General features: G+C 44.2%; 1 protein-coding gene across 5 annotated transcripts in view; it reads right to left on the reverse strand.

Moving 5' to 3' along the window:
• The window catches only part of fhod1 (formin homology 2 domain containing 1), a 42195-nt gene that overhangs the window by 14046 nt on the left and 14597 nt on the right, over positions 1–13552 (reverse strand). For 2 of the 5 annotated variants that reach the window (XM_031569216.2, XM_031569217.2), the window contains exons 4-12: positions 11550–11617; positions 10825–10930; positions 10272–10366; positions 8829–8940; positions 8597–8691; positions 8148–8291; positions 7438–7808; positions 2790–2900; positions 958–1047 (exon numbers count right to left, since the gene is read on the reverse strand). In XM_031569216.2, coding sequence (XP_031425076.1) covers positions 958–1047; positions 2790–2900; positions 7438–7808; positions 8148–8291; positions 8597–8691; positions 8829–8940; positions 10272–10366; positions 10825–10930; positions 11550–11617 — 1192 coding nt within the window. Of the gene's footprint in view, positions 1–256; positions 281–957; positions 1048–2789; positions 2901–7437; positions 7809–8147; positions 8292–8596; positions 8692–8828; positions 8941–10271; positions 10367–10824; positions 10931–11549; positions 11618–13552 lie in introns of all 5 variants that reach the window. The other 3 variants (XM_031569215.2, XM_031569218.2, XM_042708042.1) reach the window with 3 other exon arrangements.

Here is a 13552-nt window from a genome sequence, read left to right on the forward strand (position 1 = left end):
ATATTAGTTGTAATCACCCTTCAGAGAGGAGACAAAACACATTCCAATTCATTTGGAAATGTACTGCTTGTCGCTATAGGGGCTGTTGCCATAATCTGCATCCAGGGGTAATAATGAGATTTGCCTGTCAAGTGGCCTCCATCACCTAACAGGGTTTATCCTCTCCCTTCCCTCTAGAGCAGCAAGCACCATAATGATATAAAATCATAGCACCTCCAAAAAGCCACATTCTTTCGCCACGCTGTTAGCTACTCACCAAACACTGTCGGCTTGGTGCAGTCTGTAAAAGGAGAGAGGTTTGGAGAGGAGGAATGTTGGACGCCGCAGCAGAGAGGAAAGAGATTAGGAAGCCAGCCAAACATTATGAAGGAGGAGGAGAAGGAGAAGGAGAAGGAGAAGGAGAAGGAGAAGGAGAGAGGGAAATAGCCATGAGACAAACAGTGAGAAGAGACGCTTGACAAGATTAAAAATGAAGGGGAAAAAAAGTTCACAACAAAGAAAAGAAAGGGACCCATTAAGAAAAAGAAAGTAGTGCTCAGAATACAAGATGGAGAGAATTCAATGTGACTATAACTTCACCTAAAACCGTCACATCTCTATGAAAAGTTTTGTACTTTTTTACTTAGTTTTGTAAAGAATGAAAGACAACACTGACAGCAACCTCTCCATCAGCATCATCATCATCATCCGTCATAACATTGATCATCATGATCAGCATCATCGCCCTTTTTGAAAGATTTGTCCCTCGAAATGTCAAGTTAGAAGTACCACTTCAGTAAAACAAATAGTTCCTACTTTAATAAGAACGGCTGCCAACAACCCCACCAACAACAACAAAGAAAAACAAACATCTCCACAGCCCGACGCAGCATCTCTTGGTCGTGTTGCCATTAACGTGTAACTCTGTTGTCCATGTACCCCAGCCCCAACCCCCCTGTCCAAGGCTCGGATACTCACTTAAAGACGTTCCTGCTCTCCGTCTTGATCGGCTGCTCTGTGGTCGTCTGGGAATGGTTCTCCTGTGGAGCAGTGTCTGTGGGAGACTCACTGTGGACGACCCGGAGGATAACAAAAGAAAAAAAGAGACAGACACACACATACAGAGACACACACGCACGCACACACACGCACAGAGAAAATAAGAGTGAGCGTCAGCCAAGGCAGTAGCGCAGTGAGCTCAAGCAGCTCAGGCACTGCGTCTCCAAACAACAGAGTTTCCTGTCAGAGTGGTCCGTGGAGGCTGCGTCCTCACACACACACACACACACACACACACACACAAGGGGGGAGCTGCTTCTCACAAATTATATGGTTTGAGTGTGTGTGAGTTTGTGGGATGTTTAACCATCTGTACATTCAGCACGTACTAAAAGAAAGTATAGAAAGAGTGCTGGAAGTTTTGAAAGAAAATAATCAAAGCATGTCTCAACTTGACACTTTAAATGTGGAAATCGTACAAAATGTATCGTACATTTACTCAAAATGTTAATATGTTCAGTGTGAATGTTATGTTTTCTATAGTGCCATCAAGTGGATGCCTGAGAAATATGTTTATTCATTTGTTTGGATTCTTATGGAAGTCTTCATTTGAGCCTCTGCAATTCCATATCCCTTCCCTTTAAATGTATTGAAGTTAGGTTAAACCATTAAGGAATAATCATTCATAAAGGGAAAGATTATGCTCTGCATTCTTCAATTGACCTTTCAAGAACAGGGCTGAATTTGGTTACCGGAAATAACTGACAATACGTTTCCAAATGGCTTGTCACAATCCTGGTCCAAAATGATATAAAAGCATTGGCTGTCATAATATTTGCTTTTTCTTTTTTAAATCAAACCATTTTTATTTTATTTTGTATTAACCATATTTTTATTAAAAGAAAAAAAAAAACAAACAAAAAGAAAACCACTGGTCTATATATTTTTCAGTTTAGTGCTTAGCTACTGAGTAAGCCGGCATTCATTTATAACACATGAAGGACAAACCAGTGAATGCTAAACTGACCAGACAGCTAGCCAGCACCCCCAAGAGAATGGAATATGAACTGGAAAACCATCTGTGCAGTTGAATGGCTTATATCACTGGATAACCATGAGGATCAGGGGGTTTTGGGTGAACCATAGCTTTGACAGATGAATACCATTAGATCCTAAATGGCCAAGCACCCATTAATTAGTGGCATTTAACTATGGAACTATTCTTCACACACACACACACACACACACACACACACACACACACACACACACACACAGGGATTTGAATCCCAATGGCACCAGATCCAGCAGTGGCTCTTACTTCAGACCCCTCTTCTGATCTGACATCACACACAAAAAAAAAGATGAACTGGGTGTTTTTCAGCAGAGCCACTCAAGTGTGCAGGAGAGAGAGAGGGAACAGTGTACAAGGCACTAATCCCCTTCTCTCAAAGACTCCCTCTCTCTCTCTCTCTCAAATCCTGTCCATGGATCTCGGTAGGCATTTCACTGTAGCATTAAATGCAACATTGTGTCAGTGCAAAATGGAAAACACTGTGGATTTAGGTGGCGCCTTGGATACATTTGAATGATCTTTGTGTTCTTTGTATTTCTATAATGTTAAGAGTGGAAAAAGAAAAGAGTCTGGTTTCAGTATCTGAAATGGGTCCTTTTTCAATAGAGTTCCAAGTCAAGGTGAGAAAGGGAAGGTGAGAGTACCCTGGACTACGGTCTTGTAAGCTCATTGTAGTTAGTCTGGAAAAACTGGTGCTGAGGCAGAGATGAAAGCTGATTAAAATTGCTGTACAAACCTGTTAGAGGCTGCTGAGGGCTCCTCTGTTATTGACCCAGCCTTGTTTAACAACCTTGACCTCCTAGAAATCCCCATAGACGACATGTACTGACTGACGAAAGATCGCCCCCTGGTGGAATGGCCAGGAAAGTGAGGGAGGAGGAAACAATCGTGGTTACATGGTTAGATAGGGGTGAGCTACACTGAGAGACCCAAAAAATACCAGCACGCAATTCAAGAGAAAACCACCAAAAGACCCATCCGTGAGAAATCACAGAGTAGCATGCAAAGGCCAATAGAGAAAGGCAGACACGGACAAGGGGGGAAATTAAATTATGAACCAAGACTTTCGGTTGACACAACTTCTTCAAATACTTGTAGGATAAGGGAATGTGACGTGGTGAGGTTAGTTACATTTCAGGGTATGCACACAAAACAAAAGGAAGTGAGAGCAGATGAGTAAATGAGGCAATCGTTTGGGACGCTGGAAACTGAGGAAACCTTCCGTGCACATGACTGACCGATGAAATTCATATTTGTTTTTAAAAACACAGCTGCCGAGGTCAGTCAGATAAAACTCAGAGATGAAAACAGGCGATAAGAAACTGCATCTCTTTTTTGCAAGGTCCGGTTGGTTTGTGCGGAGGTCCAGACTGAAAACACGACCCAGAGCCCTTTGCGCAATCCGAGGGCATAAATTCCATGAGGTTTACTAAGTGAAAAGCGGTTTCCAGATAAAACATTTGTGTTCCACTTATACATGCTGCTTGTCAACTGAATAATATGTTTTGCTTTGGCCAGGGGTCTATACTTGGAAAGGCATGTAGCAATTTAGGTGCGCTTGGAGGAGCAGCGCTCGTGAAGAGATCTCCCAAAACCTACCTGACAATCAATCGAACAATCTAATCAGATTAAAGTTAAAATTAGGAACACTTTCTAAAATCATGACTTCAAAGCACCAATTTTAATCCCAATGACCTCAAAGAAGCCTTAAAATCAGCACACATGTCAGAAAAAAGATCCTATTACTCTACATGAGGCCAAAGAAAAGAAACTGAGACCGCAATACTTCCACTGTGATGTCACCGTCTTATTCTTTACTTTGCTGACCTAATTGTATACAGAAGCGGAGACTCTTACAACGCGATCGTCCTGCCTTGGTTTTTAATTCAGGACGTGAACCAGGTGCATAGCAGTATCCACGTGGGAGCAAACCTGCTGAAAGTTTAATACCACCACAGCAGCACAACAGTCTGTTAAATGCATGGCCTATAAGCCAGTCAATGAATGTGCTGGAACGACAGGGGGCTCCGAATTGAAGCGTTTCCAGGGTAAATAGATGGAGAAATCATCAAGAACATCAATCAGCACACGACAACTCTGAGCACTCAATATTATGTACAAACATGTACAAACATGTACATAACGTACACGCATTAAGAGATTAAGAACCGCAGGAGCCATAGCTTTTAAACCAACCCCGGTCTGATGTGAAGGGCCACGAGCCAGGGAAATGTGCTGTTGTTCCACCACTTAAATCATTTTAAACACTATTGGGCGTTCTCACCACCAGCGCGTATGGCTGCATGGCAGTATGGCTGCTACTACGGCACATTACCGCATATGGGAAAGGCCGGGGCCAGCATTAATCACGACGCTGTCAGTGGCCATGTGATTTGTCTCTCCCAGAAGCACAGTCATACTGCTGCTCACTGGAATCCTGTCTCTTCTCTCCCAGGCATATACAGTGGGGAAAATAAATATTTGAACCCCTGCCGTTGTAGCAAGTTTGACCACTTGCAAAGAAATGTGTGATCTATAATTGTAATAGTAGGTGTATTTTAACAGTGAGAAACAGAATATCAACAAAAAAATCCAGAAAACTGCATTTTATTACATTTATGACTTAATTTGCATTTGATGCAGAAAATAAGTATTTGAACCCCTAGCAAAACATGACTTAGTACTTGGTGGAATAACCCTTGTTGGCAAGCACAGACGTCAGACTTTTCTTGTAGTTGGTCACCAGGTTTACACACATCTCAGGAGGGATTTTGGTCCACTCCTCTTTGCAGATCCTCTCCAAATCCTTAAGGTTGCATTTTCAATGGGAGGGAATGAGGGAATGAGGTTCAAGCCCAATATTCCACATTACATGGCCCCATCCATAGTCCCCTCGATGCAGTGGAGTCGTCCTGTACCCTTGGCAGAGAAACAGCCCCAAAGCATAATGTTTCCACCTCCATGCTTGACGGTGGGGATGGTGTCATATTCAGAATTCTTCCCCCTCCAAACGCGGCAAGTCGAGTTGATGCCAAAGAGCTTGATTTTGGTCTCATCTGACCACATCCTGTCTCCCAATCATCCTTAGAATCATTTAAGTGTTCGTTGGCAAACTTCAGACGGCCCTGTACATGTGCTTCCTTGAGCAGGGGGACCTTGCGAGTGCTGCAGTACTTCGAACCATTACGGCGTAGTGTGTTGCCAATGGTTTTCTTGGTGACTGTGGTCCCAGCTGCCTTGAGATCATTCACAAGCTCCCCCTGTGTAGTTCTGGGGTTATTCTGCACCTTTCGGATGATCACTGATACCGCACGAGGGGATATCTTGCATGGAGCCCCAGACCTAGAGCGACTGACAGTTGTTTGGTGTTGCTTCCATTAACGAATAATCGCAATAAATAGTTGTCTGCTTCTCACCAAGCTGCTTGCCGATGGTTTTGTAACCCATTCCAGCCATGTGCAGGTCTACAATCTTATCTCTGACGTCCTTGGTCAACTCTTTGGTCTTGCCCATGGTGGTGAGGTTGAAGGTGTGAAGTATGATTCTTTGGACAGGTTTCTTTTATACATGTCACCCGTTGAGATCAGGTGTACCTTGTTAGGTCTAATGAGGACTAATCTGTGTGCTTCTTGGGCACATAACTGGTCATTGGGAGCCAGAATTCTTGCTGTTTGGTTGGGGGTTCAAATACTTATTTTCTGCATCAAATACAAATAAAGTCATAAATGTTATAAAATGCAGTTTTCTGGATTTGTTTGTTGATATTCTATTTCTCACTGTTAAAATTCACCTACCATTACAATTATAGATCACACATTTCTTTGCAAGTGGCCAAACTTGCGAAATCGGCAGGGGTTCAAATACTTATTTTCCCCACTGTATAAGGGGTCTGACACAGACATACTCTCTCTCTCTCTCACACACACACACACACACACACACACACACACACACAAATCAACTCACACATCGAAAGCCAACATATACACTGGCACAAACAGACAGATTTCAATACATAGACTTACACATGGACTGATAGGTATGAACAAACATGCAAACTCACAGTCACAGACAACTGACTCACATATCTACAGACATACAATCACACATACAGTGTGATACATGTAGAGTCTCACACAGATGACGTCATCCGTGTGTAGGGGAGGGCAATGAGTGGGTAAGTTCTCACATTGGATTATAAAGCATTAAGAATATTTTCTATCCCAAACTGAACTCTACGCTCTGAGTGAACATAAAAGCAAAAACATCAAGGTCACACACTACCAACACCTCAAATCATAGAAAAGTTAAAAATGTAAATACCCATAGTCAAAGGTTTTATCACGTGGCATGCCATAGTTTTACTTTGGAAGGGGAAAACTGTGTCAAGTTTTGGGTGACCTTGACTAAAAGTAAACAAGATGTGACAAGATGATGAAGGGGTTTGTGTCACATAATGTAGCCATTTTAGTTTTGAGATTGTGCCCCCCAGGTTTGGAGAAATCACTAGTGACGATCTAGCAGTGTGACAATTTACCAGTGTGACAACTTTGCCAGCTCTCCCCTACTCATACACTCAGACCAACTCACATACATAGACACAGACTAGTACTCTCTCACATACAGTACAGCACACAAAGACTCACACATACACAAAGAAAGACTGCAACAAAGTAACACACTTACACACACAAACTCAACATGCGCACTCTCACAGACATATTCCTAGAGACTGACGTGGGCTAAATATCTGTCATCAACCAGCAGTGTAATCTGCAGAGGGGGGGTGTTTATCGTAGCACTGGACCTTTCCTGAGAGGCAGGCAGCTGGAGGGGAGAGCTGATGGTTCTACCAGTGCACGCACACGCACACACACACACACACACACACACACACACACACACACACACACACACACACACACACACACACACACACACACACACACACACACACACACACACAGCACATGTGCTGCTACACTAAGACAATGAAGAGGCTCCTGGCTGGAGATGGAGGTTGGACTGCAGAGAGTTATACAGGACAACCACTCGGAGAGATGGAAGCATAGAGGGTGCACTGCCACTCAGTGGATGCAAAGGAGAAGTTCATCTTGTGAGGGAAAGGCACATTAAAATACGGATTAGTGGCCAGAAAATTTCACTTTAAACATTGTGCTTAAGCTTGCGGCGTGTGATATTAGCATTGCGGCCATGCATGCAGGTATTAATGGACCAAGCAAGCTTCTGAGGCTTTGGAAATACATGGCGACACGTGGACGTGGCAGATTATACACACAAGCGCATGTACAGGGGTCAGATTCACTGTGAAACCTACGCGAGCATGCTCATACACATACATGCGCAGCCAGGCGCACACTCACTGAGTGGGAAAGGCCCGCTGCTCCTGCTCCTGTTGGGGGGATGCAGTACCGTTGGCTGCCACAGGGAGCGGCACAGGGGAGGATCTCTGGGAGCTGCAGCTTGAGGTGGGAGTGGAAAGGGGCAGGGGGCTGCAGGGCTCGGAGGGCTGGGGGGAGGTGGTGCGGCTCTGGGAGGAGGAGGAGAACGGGCTGGTGGAGGAGGTGGGGGAGACTGGGGAGGCCGGGGAGGAAGAGTGAGGCACTTCGGGGAAGTTGGCCGAGGACCTCCGGCTCCTCCTGCCCTCCTGCTCGCTGGCTGCCCCCTTGCGGCGCTCCTTGCGGATGTGTGGGGAGGACTCCTCGAGCTCCCCATCCTCGGACTTCAGCGCATTCTGGGGGACACGTACGCAAACATGTGTTTAAAAGGATACAGGTTTTTGGTTTGTTTGTTTTTTCCATCACCTTAGCTACAAAAAATGGTGTACACTCTCTGACACAGACAATAAAGAGTTTGCTGATGTAAGCTATGTACTTGCGCATTGTGCAGTGGGGAAACTGTTCTGTACCCAAAAGAGAGCAACAAGAGAAAGAGTCGCCAAACTATTTAACATCTCTGACATTATGGTACTGCATCGCCTCTACTCTACGATTTTCATGCCTCATGGAAAACATCTGCTTGGCTAGCTGAGGATGCGGGGGGATTGGTGGTTAGGCTGGGGGGACTGGTGTACCTCGTATATAGTGAACTGCTGCTTGAGGTCTGCTTCGGTCCCCTTGGTATTCATGTGCTTGTGCATGATGTTCTCCATCCCCTGCTGTTCTAGACAGTCTGCAACGTCATAGAAGGAATCCTGGTCTGGCAGAGCTGCGAGAGTCTGAGCACGAGCCAAGGCATTAGTTCTCCAGTCATTTACAGTATACATGCTACACTAGCAGTGACATATTCACATTCACTTCTAAGACTTCATGTAGCAATGTTCAGCTAGTTCTTCAAAGGATGTGAGCTGTACTGGTGAGCATCACTACAAACAGTGCATCTGGCAGAAGAGCCTGTAAATCACCAAGTTATGCTCTCTTGCAGTGATGATACAAAAAAAAGAGTTCAGCATGACCTGGGTTTAAGTCCAGTCACGGGGTCAGAGGTTGCTACATCGCCTCTGGTTACGTCTGGTGCCAATACCTTATTTATGAGAGACATGGTGTACACAAGGAGTTCCGTGTCGGAGCCATTCTTCTCATCCAGGATCTCTATCAGATACTTCCATGGCTTCACCCCTGGGAAAAGTATGTCAAACATGAGATTTATCTCAAGTGTAATGTAGGACTGACTGGTTGCATCAGCCAGGGGGGGGGGGGGGGGGGGGGGGTGCGGAGTGCTTGTTGGTGTGGGGTGGGTTTTTTGGGGGAAGTACCTCTTTTGGCATCCACAGTGTTGACAGCCTGAATGAGCAGTGGGCAGTTGGCTTCTGTGTACTCAACAAACACGATAAGCAGCTTCAGAGAGGTTTTCACCACCAGCCGAGACTGGGAACAAGAGGAACAGAAAGCACACATGAGAGAGAGCGAGAGAGAGAAAGACAGAGAAAGAGAGAGAGAGAGAGAGCGAGAGAGAGAACCAAAATAATTAGTAAGTACGAGAAAGAAAACGAAAGAGAAAGACCATGAGAGAACGTGAAAAATGAACATGAAAGAATGAGAGTAGAAAGGAGACAATGACAAAAACTACATCCTTCCAACACTAGATGGCAATAGCAACTCTCAATAACATCAAGAATGGCATCAAGTGTTGGTCTAGACATGTTCTCCTACACAGTGCGGGTATGTCTCTCTGGTCAGGCTTGGGAACTCTTTCCCCACTGACCTACTGACATCAACTGAGAATTTAGAATTTCCTCTTTTTGCATATGCATTTTTCACTTCTCTTTTACTTCCTGTTCAACTGTCTTATCAAGTTTGTCGCAACTCCTATCCCTTGGTTATTCTTCTGCACAGAAATCCTCATACTTGGCAACCCATGTTCTGTCCATAGATTATAACAGAAAGTGTGAAGCGTGATAACAGAAAACTGCTGTCTCCAAATGTACCAAATTAAACAGTGGTTTAGATTTCATTTCAACATGGGGGTGGGCTCTTTTTCCTCGTGCCCCTTACTCTCTGCTACCCCTTCTCAAAGCTGAAATTAAATTTAAAACCATTTGTGAATGATGAGGAAAGCATATTAAATCATCACAAATACTCGCAGATGTTGCAGACAGTAATTTTTCACATCCAGTGGTTGCTAGGTATTTCACAACGATTATGTATTTTAGGCCTTTGAGTAACTGACAATTAGCACAATGATGTGAACCCCTGGAGTCTTTACCCATCTATATCTTTTTTACTTGTTAATATTTTTAATAAGAACCACAGCCACCATTTCTAGAGGGAAATTACATCACTTTAGTCCAGTACTTAATTACAGGATATGACACATTTTTTTAATTCATTGCAATTGTGAGGTAATTTCTTATGACATTCATGATCTAATTTATACCACTTCAATTTATTCAATGGAATCAGGATTTCTGACTTGACTCTTGACTCAACCTGCAGTTCTGAGTCAAGACATTGGAGGACTAATTCACCTTCGATAAGCAACAGACAGACACTGTGCTGCCTGATGGTTTGAAGACATGAAATGAAGAAGAGAAGAGTTCCCTGGAAATAAAATTGAACACCACCCTCTGTCCAAATGGTCAAATGGCTACTTAGGAGGTGCTATAAGACTTCTGCCAATAATTAAGTAACTAAGCAGAGCAATGATGGATGTGAAAATTAGGGCGAAATGGTCACAGGAAACGGAGCGAAGCACCCACCAGGCTGCCACTGAGGATGTAGAGCCACTGCACAGTCTCATTGTGGTTGATGACGCCGTTCATCCCGTCCACAAACAGCATGATTTGGCTCAGGGCTGCAGAGCAAAAGACAGGCATTTACAGAGGACTGCATGTCTCTACCCCAGGTCTCTCAAACTGTACTTATCTGCGTTTATCTGTATGGTAACACTGCCAAGTGTATCAGGTTTGCCGTTACAGCGAAGTCCCTGAAGTGAATGAGCACAATAATCGCCGCTCTCTGTGTTTCTAGCATTACGTCCAACCAACTGAGTTACAGGGGTATCTTTACTTGAAATCTGTATGGTTAGAAAAACTAAATACTTTTCCTTGGCTTCCCCTGCCACTGGCTGATAAATCAGAGATCCCTAGAGCATGCTCAAGACCACGTATTCTCTACAGCAGTGTGTTCTGTCGATATTACATCTTTTAAGCAGAACTGTTCTCTCCAATATACACACTGCCATTCCAACTGAGGTACAGAGAGAGAGTTTTCATCCGTATCTCCGGTTGTAGGATAAATCCAAGGTCTTACCTCTGAGAATGTAGTTCTGGTAGTTCTGGTCGGCCTCTGCCCCTACTTTGATGAAACAGGTGAGCCCATCTGAATTCACAAACTCTGGCACCAGGTCTTTGTCATCCTACGTCAAAACGAGACACGTCAGATAAAAGAATATGATGTTTGTGTTTACACAGTGTTGTTGACAAGTTGACACTGACATGGTTACACGCCATTAACTTTTATGCTGGTGCATACGGGTTTGTCTGTGGCTATATATGTGCATCTAGCTCTGACTGTGTGTCTAGCATAGTCATTATACATCCACTTCCTTCCCCATCCGGAGGAAAGAAAAGAAAAAAACATCCCATAAAGTGGAGAATAGTCCCATTATGAAGCAGACATTCTAGGTCAAAACTCAATGAATTCAACACCAGCTATTCCCTCTGAATGCAGTGAAAAAAAAGAGAGAGGGACATAGCAGGTCTGGATGAGGCTCTCCTATTCTTAGTGGCATGATCATGAATTCAGCATTTTTCCCCGCTGAGGTCGGAACTTATCATGGCTTCATCTCTTAAATGATTACAGTTAAAGACTTTGGCATGACTGGTATGCATTTCCTCCCTCGGTTGGCTCTCTGAACTCTGTTGTTCTAAGCTGGGGTTAAAAGGAGCCCTTTGCTTTTGGTCAAGTCAGTATTTTAGCATAGGTGCTTTGGTGTGCTGATGCAACGTACAGTACGTGACTCCTGCCTCTTTTACCTGGAACAGCTGCTTTAAGGAGAACAGGGAGCGCCGGAGCTCAGGGCCATGGGAGTTGTACAGCTTCTCTGGAAGAGACACACAAAGCCAACCAAAAATCTGTTATGGTGAATGGTGAATTATAGCTGTAAATTATAGATGTATTTACTTGTTTTGCCCATTCAAAGTGTTTCAAAGTCTTCCAACTCTGCCTCGAGATTATTCCCAAGGCTGTCATGTACCCATCATGTAGAGAGTGATGTTTGCGTAAATCCAGAAATACTTGAAATGTCATTAGAGAACAGACATAATCAGAAAGTAAGATTCTCAGATCTAGTCTCATTTGGAGCACGTATAAGAACTGAGGTTAAAAACGGACTCAAGCAATTGGAGCAAATTTGCCATGTAATGACATTCCATCTGAGCCGGCCGAGGGGAAAACTGAAGACAGCCACTCGTTGAAACTACCGTCATAAAGATTAAGCTGTGGCTATGGTTTCGCACCACGTGGCCGAGAGTGTTCACTGCCTGTCATTAGTTAAGACAGGCCATCCAGCACAAGCAGCAGAGCCAACCACTTTTTCACCTACTGTGACGAGTCCGAAACTTGAGACGTGACTGAGACGTAGCTTCTGAAAACCAGTGAGATTATTTGCATTAGACACACATATTTAAACATTAAATCAAAATTGTGGGTTTTGGGATTTAGGCTTTTGAAACCATGACCGGACCAGCTAATACTTTTAAATTATTGTGGTATTAGGCAGGACAATATTGGGCTACTGAGTTTGCCATAACCTAATGTTTCCAAGCAATAGCGACCGTTGTTTAGACAACCTCGCTGTTACTTAGAAACAAGAGTTGGAGATTCAAAACAAAAGGAATGATGTCCATTTTGGAAGAAAATGACTTCCTGTTTATTCCATACAGAGGTCAGTACCCTCCTTTTCTTTGTTGTCCCAACAATGTCCTGTTATGTTAGCAAGAACATGACACATCGGGATTACCAGCATAGATCAGGCCAAAGATCAGGCCAAAGATTTCCCCATTTGGTGAAGTAGAAGTGCCGATGAATTAAATATCAAAACATTTCCTTTTGAAATGGCTGTGTTGTGTAATAAACTTATGGCATGTGTAACCTCATGACGCAACTTTGCAGTGGGGTGAGCTCAAAGTTGACTGTTAATCATCAGCACATCTGAATAGACGGAAAAAGAATCCACCTATCGCAGACTCAAGAATCTGTGGAGGAAGGAAAGGACACAAGCAGGGAGAGGGACAGGAGAAAGAGAGACAAAGAGGGAGAGAGGAGAGAGAGAGAGATTGAGTGTGTGTGTGTGTGAGAGAGAGAGAGACAAAGAGGGAGAGAGACAGAGACAGAAAGAGAGAGAGACAAAGAGGGAGACAGAAAGAGAGGGAGACAAAGAGGGAGAGCGACAGAGATAGAGACAAAGAGAGAGAGAGAGGGGGCGGGGGGTGTTGGGAGTTGGGAGGAGAGTTCCTGTCTGGGAATTCATATTATAACACCAGAGCCAAAAAAAGAGAAGCATTCCCAATTCCGTACGGGAGCGTATGGTGTGTGTGTCCAGGCCCCGCAGACACTTGTGTCGGTTTGTGTGTGTCCACTCCACCTATTTTAGGCTGCTTGTGAAAACAAACACAAGTCCCTATGTGGAGCTTGTGGTGAATTCCTGATAGTTTCTGTGATGCTTGCCCACAAGTGTGTGTGTGTGTGTGTGTGTGTGTGTGTGTGTGTGTGTGTGTGTGTGTGTGTGCGACAGATATCCTGTGGTACAGGCTAGAGACAGACACTGGAAGTGAGTCCATGCTCACACACTAACTGCAGACTCAGAAACACTGAGATTCACTCCCGTAAACACAGCCTGGGTCCTGATGACTTTGCCTGCTGCTACTGCCACTGCATACAAAGAAACGGGTAGCTAGCTAGCTTTGCGTTTAATGTGGCATAAAACACGAATCAGCCAAAAAAAACCTGAATGGCATTCGACGTTACACTGGAGGCC

The sequence above is a fragment of the Clupea harengus genome, chromosome 6 (assembly GCF_900700415.2).
Source record: "Clupea harengus chromosome 6, Ch_v2.0.2, whole genome shotgun sequence".
Lineage (NCBI taxonomy): Eukaryota > Metazoa > Chordata > Actinopteri > Clupeiformes > Clupeidae > Clupea > Clupea harengus.